At 45.2% G+C, this 8,307-nt stretch overlaps 1 protein-coding gene and 1 long non-coding RNA gene across 4 annotated transcripts in view; one reads left to right on the top strand and one right to left on the bottom strand.

Annotated features, from left to right (window-relative positions):
- Nucleotides 1-1,266: 1,266 nt before the first annotated feature.
- The window catches only part of LOC109527583 (uncharacterized), a 30,354-nt gene continuing 23,313 nt past the window's right edge, over nt 1,267-8,307 (top strand). For 2 of the 3 annotated variants that reach the window (XM_019889601.1, XM_019889602.1), the window contains exons 1-2: nt 1,267-1,306; nt 1,349-1,774. In XM_019889601.1, the coding sequence (XP_019745160.1) occupies nt 1,469-1,774 (306 nt within the window). In that variant the 5' untranslated portion in view covers nt 1,267-1,306; nt 1,349-1,468. The remainder of the gene's footprint in view (nt 1,307-1,348; nt 1,775-8,307) is intronic. The other variant, XM_019889604.1, reaches the window with a different exon arrangement.
- LOC109527586 (uncharacterized) lies at nt 2,032-4,231 on the bottom strand. The gene is made up of 3 exons (XR_002170545.1): nt 4,197-4,231; nt 2,140-2,198; nt 2,032-2,056 (listed from the first exon to the last, which is right to left on the bottom strand). It is a non-coding gene; the product is annotated as an uncharacterized LOC109527586 (long non-coding RNA).

Genomic DNA, 8,307 nt, shown 5'->3' with positions numbered 1-8,307 from the left:
CACACACACACACACACACACACACACACACACACACACACACACACACACCAGCACACCAGAGGTACGGAGGAGCTCAGAGCGCATCGCTTGTTCCACATACCTTAAAACAGATTTTTATTGTGTGGCTTTCAAATCAGCATGAGACTTGCAGTTTTCTTAGCATTTTATGCTGTCTGTTGTATTTGTATTGTTTTCACTGCCTTTGCCATACACACACACACACACACACACACACACCAGCACACCAGAGGTACGGAGGAGCTCAGAGCGCATCGCTTGTTCCACATACCTTAAAACAGATTTTTATTGTGTGGCTTTCAAATCAGCATGAGACTTGCAGTTTTCTTAGCATTTTATGCTGTCTGTTGTATTTGTATTGTTTTCACTGCCTTTGCCATTGGATGACTAATTTTACATGGAGAGCACTTTGAATGTAGCAATGGCTGTTTTAAATTTCTCTATAAATAATGTTGAGTTGAGTTTGGTAAGTGGAAGATATACATATGGCTGATGATTTTTGTTGCTTTTACAGGGCGGCAGGTGGTTGCAATTTGATGCCATACCCACCAAGCATGATTATGTCTCTGAAAACCAAGGATGGAATGTCTGAGTCGAGATCACATTCAAGCAATTCAAGTCATTGAGAAGAAAAATCATCTTTATTATTTGAACTGAATACAGGTGGCAAGTATGGGAATCTCTCTATCCTGAGGAATGTAATTTCATCCGTTCTGTATGTTGCACATGTAGCATATTTGACAATAAAGTTGACTTGACTTGACTTGCCATTATACATTAACGACCACACGATGATCAGGATGATTTGGACTGAATGCTTGAGGACGAGTTTTATTTTGGAATAAGAACAACTCTCTTTGATCTGGGGTGACATGTCCAGCAAACCCAGGGGGTGGATTGGTTGTTGGTCCAAGTCCAAGTCCAGGTGAATGTATTCATCCAGAGTACCTGGCGCTGGCTAGGCAGATCTTGGTGGGGACCTAGATGGTGGTTCAGGTTTGAAAAGGTCACGTTCCAGACTGTTGTTTTCATCCGGGTTCACAGATGGTCCAGGTTGGATGGATGCTCGTCCAGATGAGTTGTGTTTATTGGGAGTAATTGATGATGGCATTGAGTTGTTCTGGTAGTGGTGCAGGTGGGTGAAGTCACAATGCAGGTAGACAATTTGGTTTCCAGATGGGTGGTGTTGCACTGGTGGCTGACATTTGCCAGGGTTGCTTAGTATGATGTGAAATAAAATTTGGATCGGGTGGTGGTAGCAGTCATTCATGTGGCTAATATGGTGGTTGACCAGGTGGCCAAGATGGATATGGACCGGGTGGCCAAGGTGGTCGTTGCCCATGGTTAAAGGGAGGCCAATATGGATAATTTATTGGTGGCCCAGGAGGACCTGGTGGTCCAGGTGGTCCTGGTGCACTAGTTGGTCCTCGTGGTCCAGGTGGTCCAGATGGTCCAGATGGTCCAGGTGGTCCTGGTGGTCCTGATGGCCCATCTGGTCCAGGTGGTCCTGGTGGTCCTGATGGCCCATCTGGTCCAGGTGGTCCTGGTGGCCCATCAAGTCCAGGTGGTCCGGGTGGCCCATTTGGTCCTGGTGGACCATCTGGACCAGGTGGTCCTGGTTGACCATCTAGCCCTGGAGGACCACCTGGTCCAGGTGGTCCTGGTAGACCATCTTGCCCTGGTGGACCATCTGGTCCGGTTGGTCCTGGTGGACCCACTGGTCCTGGTGGTCCTGGTGGCCCAGGTAGTCCTGGCGGTGGTCCTGGTGGACTTCCTGGAGGTGATCCAGGTGGACTTCCTGGAGGTGATCCAGGTGGACTTCCTGGAGGTGATCCAGGTGGACTTCCTGGAGGTGATCCAGGTGGACTTCCTGGAGGTGATCCAGGTGGACTTCCTGGAGGTGATCCAGGTGGACTTCCTGGAGGTGATCCAGGTGGACTTCCTGGAGGTGATCCAGGTGGACTATTGTCATCTGGGGTAAAAGCTGCATTAGATGGCGCTTGTCTCTTGATCTTAGCAGAAAGACAGCTGGTTCCTGTGATAAAGAGTTGACATCTTTGTTACATGGTGACCTTTCACTTACTCTTTTACTTGGTAGTTAAGAGTTTGAAGACTTACCAAACAGCACAAGGGCAACGGTGAACACCTTGAGAATGCTCATTGTGGCTGATGATGCCCTAAAAGACAGTAAAAAGGGACGATAAACGTACATCGAGAGAAAGTCCATGTGGTGAACATGATGGGGGAACTGGCTGCTTGGACACACTCAGTTTTTGAGGCCCAGGTGCCATGCCATGCCACGAGCCACCTGGACTATGACTGGGAAGAAGAGTCATAATTCTCTGCCAATCTTAATGCTGTTGCAGTTGGACCAAATTGTCGCATTTACTGAAACCACGACTTTTCTGGAAATCACTTTTGTAGTTGAGATACAAATTGTTTTTTTTTTTTTTTATGCTGTAATTTCTGTACTTGGTGCCAGCACCAAACATGCACTTTAAAGTCCACGGTCACGCAGAGCCTTGCCGTGCAAAAGCTTTAACTTCACAAACAATTTGTTCACAAAGGTTTGCATTTTGGAACACAGTGGACACCCAGCATTTTCGCGGCTCCTCACTTATTTAGAGATTATTTGTTTCAAATTTAAAATACTTTTTTGGGGGGTTTACCAGTGGACAGTAAAAGAAATAAAATCAACAACCAACCAAGCGTGTTTCTGTATGTGTGTGTGTTGGAAAAATCCTTTGATTTGGGATTTTTTTTCAGTTCAATGGAAAATTGTTTTCAAAAAGTGATGCGGAATGTAAGTTTTGTTTTTGGTTTGTTGATGAAGCACCATCCATAGTCTCAACAGCGTGAGAACTTTGGCCTCCGTGCGTGTCATGTGTCCCCAAGTCCGGAGAGACTTTTAGTTTTTTCCCCCCACGGTCTTAACTCAACTGTGCTTACCTCCGGCTTGCCTAAGATGAATTACAATGTTGCTTTTTTTTATGCAATTGTCAGGGTAATGAGTCTGACAAAGTGGAGCATGTCACCACAGCAAGCTTTGTCACTGGGAGAGATGATTTCTTTTTTTTTTTTTCACTGACTCAGACATTAAGATTGTCAGTGATGGAACACTTGGGTCCAAAACATGTTTCAATGTTAGCCATTTAAACCGGAAGATAATTCATTGAACACCACATGACTTTATGAAGTTATTTGTTGGGATTATGAAATCAGCCCCAAGTGTGACTGCTTTCAAGTCTAAATTAAAAAATATGCTTAGTTTCCCATGCCTGTAACTGGGTTCCTTTAAAGCATTTTTTTTACTTAAATGCAGTTTAAAAAAATCATTTTCTTCTCTTGTCCAAGTAATTTTACGACTCTCTCTTTTATTTTTATACTTTGTTTTGAATGTCTTCAGTTCTTTTATTTTTAAATGCTTTTAAATGTTGTAATTCTGCTTTGCATGAATCAAGTTGCCTTGTGCACCATTCCAAAAGTAATGAAAGCATTCTTTTGAAGGCAGCTTTGCGGCAATAATAATCTTTGATCCACATGAAAAAATATGCTTGTTCCAATGTACAAAGATGGTTTGCAGAAAGGAAACACGAAATGATGTCACACGCATTCATGAAATATATAAGACCATGAATGAGCAACCGGTCGCCCGCGGGCACAGGCGACACTCTCATTGATTGGCCTCTTAATTAGCTTTCAAAAAAAAAAAAATTCTCTGATGGTGATATTTGTGAAAAAATGCACGACATGTATTCTTAAACTTAATATTGGTTTGCTGTTTAACCGTTTCGTGCCATATTCTAACGGTAATTTTTTTTATGCCTGGGAGCCGTGTGCGCTGCAATATAAAATAAAATAAAAAAATCACAGTACATGGTTTATTTTGGATTGTTTAAACGTTCTTGAAGGATGGATCTTTTATGACTTCACTGAGAAATCTCTTATGAAAAATGAAATATGTTGAGAGGACGAATTTTGCCCTTAAGCAGGTTTTGTCTGTATTTATAATGCCGTTTTTGTCATACTGTACATATGGGTTTGGAAGTGTGTGGTCCAATGTAACCTTCGTCGAATGCATATTTTTCCCCTAATTGAACAAAGAACAACCCCGAATATGTCCAACATTAAAGTTATGATCCCTGAAAACAAATCAAGATGATGACAGTACTCACCACACACACACACAAGTTTGCTCTCGGAGGCCCTCTCAGGCTTGCGTTGCTCTCAGTCCTGCTTCCGTCTCTTCTCTGTCGCCTCACAGTCGTTACCAGTGAGCTTAAATCACTTGTCCGGCCACCATTAAGGTGTGGCCCTTTTTTCAGGTGGAGCACTGAATTGATTTTCTTTTGTTTTCACACAATTACAGAAGGTGATTTCATTTCAGTGGGTATTGCCAAGCAGTATTTCTTCGTCATGTTGCCAAGTTGTAAGGCATTTGTTAATTGAACCATTCTGAAATGAATAGAGCACACAAAAGGTCATTGCCACTGCGATCTTAGGCGCGGGTACGTGGAGTCATAACTTGTCTTCAAACAGCTTGAAACATGTTTGGTTTTTTTTTTCTTTTTTGTGATCTCTGAGTCAGTCAGTAACAGTTTGGATTTTTTTGTCTCCTCTGAGTCAGTCAGTCACAAAAACAATACCATGGCACTTTCGTTGAAATAATCATGTGTTGTCAAAATTATCCAATTAAAAAACAAAAACAGACACCTGGTGATAGTCACGGACCAAGCCCACTTTGGAAAAAAATGGTGGTGCCAGCCAAACGTGCAAAAAAATCTTGAATGTGAGGAATGGAGTAGCGGTCATGTGTGGTAACTTTGTTAAGTAGATGAAAATTAGCACAAGGCCACCATGAACCATCGCTTTTAGGCACCACATGCAAGGGCGAGGCCCACAGACTATTCGAACGCCCTTCAAAGCCCAAACGTTCCATTGTAGCAAATTCTACCTTCGCAATGGCCAATTTGGCCATGTCAAGGCAACGCGTGTGGGCAAAAACGGGCGGGCCAACGGCTGTGGAAAAAGTGGGAGTCATTAGTGATGGAAAATCCCTCAGCACACGTTGATCAAGGTCACCTGATTCCAAATAATTTGCTTGTGTTAATGGTCCGAGTAACCCAGCTTCATACGAAAATGTAGCGAAAGAGACAGCGTCAATCAAACAGCGATGAACAACATCCACTCGCAGTTTGTGTGCACACAAAAAATCAGTGCCCACAATTTGAACAGTGATGTAAGCAACAATTAAGTTCCACTGGAAATCGCATCCATGGAAGTGCACAGTTATTGGCTTGGATCCAAAATTGACAATGGGCGAGCTGTTAGGGGTGGCCCGCATCCACCTGATGTCTTGTCCGCGGCAGTGCGCGTAAGCAGTCTAACTTGTGACCCGCTGTCAAGCAGGAAATGTCTTCCTGACGAGGCGTCCGTAATGAAAAGCAGATCACTTTCTCTGCTGACACCGACAGCAGCAACTGAATGCCGGCACTGTTTCCCAGAGCCTCGTAGGTGCAGTGGGGTACACAACGCCGAGCCTTGCGGCCAAACCGCTGGTGGAAGAAGCCTTCTCGTGCCGCTTCCATGCGACCACTGCGGCCACCACTGTTGGGTCCGTGTCTCGTCTCGCTTCCAGGGGGGGAGAGGGGGGAGGGGATCAGCCAACACACTGCATGACGAATCGCTTTGTAGCCAGCAGAACTCGATTGGCTTCTTCGGCCAAGCCCCAGTAATTGCCGTCTGCCAGACAAGCGGACTTCGCCAACACTGCGTGCACAGGAGGCGTTAGCTGTTATCGGAAATTGTGCGGCAAAAGGAATCCACCGTCATCCGAGCCTAAGAGCGACAACATTTTGTCCATGAGATCCCTTGCCGTGCCATCGCCCAACCTGGTCAGGGAAAGGAGTTGTCAGCTCTCTCTAAGTCCAACAAACTGAACCTCCTGAGCAGGGGCAGTTTTAGCGCGTTGTATTTCCCGTTCTGTGGAGGTGAATGCAAGAGCTGCATAACACGATGTATAGTCAGTTGGTCAGGGCCGCCACGACCATGGAATACTTGGGCTCATCGGTGGTGATTCGCCATATGTGGAAAAGTGATTCGACATGCTGAAACCACGAAGCCGGGTTGGTCTGCCAGAACTCCAGCAGCCTCGCGGTCGCAATGATGGCTGCAAGTTGCGGGAGTTGGGGCGATATAGCAGAGGAAGACACCTCTTCATCCGCTGCTCAAAACATATTCGACGTCGGGGTCACCAAAGTGGCAATAGTAATGGCGTACACATGACTGACTGGAAACTACGTCTTTAGTCCGCAACTACCAACAAGAGAATCTCTCGCGTTGCAAAATTGCACCAAAAACATTCATGTCAAAATGCCCCTCACAGTCCATCTGCTGGGTGAAAGGCATGGCCCTAATGTCTGCCACAATATTAATGAATTATATGAATGACATATTTTTGTGTTCTTGCACACAGCACACCTATCCTCAAATCAGTCTAAATTTACAAAAAGTATTTCAAAGATAAAAGAGCAGGTCACCTTTCACCTACGGCAGGGGTGCCTGTTCCAGTCGACGACCGCAGACTGATCCCAAGGTGTGTTGGAAAAAAAAACGTTTTGTTTTTTTTTTGTTGTTTTTTTTTTTTTTTTTAATGACATGACGGGAAATCAGTGTTGCAAAACGTAGCAACTTTTACACTATAGTTAGTGAGTATTCAGATCCTCTCGAGCGACTCTTTTTTTCAAAAATGTGACTCGTAACAGTCTAGCGACTTTTTCTGGCGTTATTGGAGACTTTTGGAGTTTGTGTGGTGAAAGCACGTTGTTCTCAATGAGCAGCACCGGGAGCGGTTGTGGCCCCTCCCCCAAAATGAAGCCGCTGCTGGTTGATCGCACCAGGTTGAAAATCTGCGCTGGATGTAAATGTCAAACTTTTCTTTGTCTAAAATAAATTAAAAAGACATGCTAAAAGACATTCAAGGCTGTCTGAAATTGGAGAGGGCCTGTTCCCAAAACAGTTATCTGGATTTTCCCCTGGATGGAAAAACACATGGACGCCAGCTTCATCCCCCTACTCCTCCAAGCCTGTGACTGAGAAGGTCAGCTGCAGGTGCAATGTCAAAGTCTTCGTTGCTCCCTCCCACATCACAACTGGAGGGACTGAGTTACCAAATGTGTGCAGGTCGTTTCACGGATTGTGACGCTCTTTCTACTTTCCTCCCCGCCCTCCAGCACCATGTTCATTGCATGTTAAGTCTTGAGAATTGTTGTAATCTGTTTTTAAATGTATGCCACATGTGCTGAGGTTTTTTTTTTCCTCTGGCTCAAACCATCCTCCCATTTTGGAGAATGGTTGGAGTCTACTGTTTTTTTCCTCTCCTCTTCCCGATTGTTTTCCTTTCAAATCTAAGCGATCAGATCTCTGTTCAACGCCCCGCCAGGCTTCTCGTTTTGTCTCCTCCATGTTGGTTATTGCTGTCTTGTTGATGTTCCTTTGAATGGGTTGTAATTGGAAGGAATTTCCTTGTGTGTTTCTTGAATACTTGGCCAAGAATTCTCATATATATATCTAGGATCACTGATGCTGAAGCGTATATCAGCTCATTGGTTTCCGTGATCGTTATGGTTGGGATCACCCTCAGTGCTGCCTTCACACTTTCCATGAGACTCTCAGGTGGTACTTCACATTGTAATCGGTTTCTCGGTTGCCCATGGGAGCCAAGAGACACATTACCCACCATGGAAAAGACGGTTGGAGGCTAAGATCAAGGCGGCTCGGAAAGATGTGAGTCAATTGACGGAGGCCCAGAGAGGTGTGATGAAAAGGCCGATACCTGAGAGGTACATCCAGATGACCAAGCCTGAAGCACTCGAAACTGCCAAACAAAGGCTCCAAGCCTTGTCCAGTCGCCTAAAGAGGTACACGAAAGAGAATGAGGCCAGACGAATAAACAGGCTGTTCGCAACACAACCTGCGAAAGTGTACGCTCAGTGGCAGGGTCCTAACAGCAGAGCTGACCCACCAAGACTGGAAACTGAAAGGTACTGGAAAGGCATATGGGAGAAGGAGGTTGCACATAACAGCAGTGCACAATGGCTGGTGACCCTGAGAGAGGAGCACAGCAAACTCCCTGAACAGAACCCAGTTACCATAACAGTGGCAGACATACAGGAAAGAGTCTCAGATATGAAAAACTGGACAGCACCAGACCCGGACATGGTCCACACTTACTGGCGAAAGAAACTCACAGCAGTCCATGAGCGCCTAGCAGCACAAATGAACCAG

This window comes from Hippocampus comes, unplaced genomic scaffold (genome assembly GCF_001891065.2).
Source record: "Hippocampus comes isolate QL1 unplaced genomic scaffold, H_comes_QL1_v1.1 scaffold15, whole genome shotgun sequence".
In the NCBI taxonomy this organism is placed as follows: Eukaryota; Metazoa; Chordata; class Actinopteri; order Syngnathiformes; family Syngnathidae; genus Hippocampus; species Hippocampus comes.
This window is presented reverse-complemented; position numbering and strand designations above follow the sequence as displayed.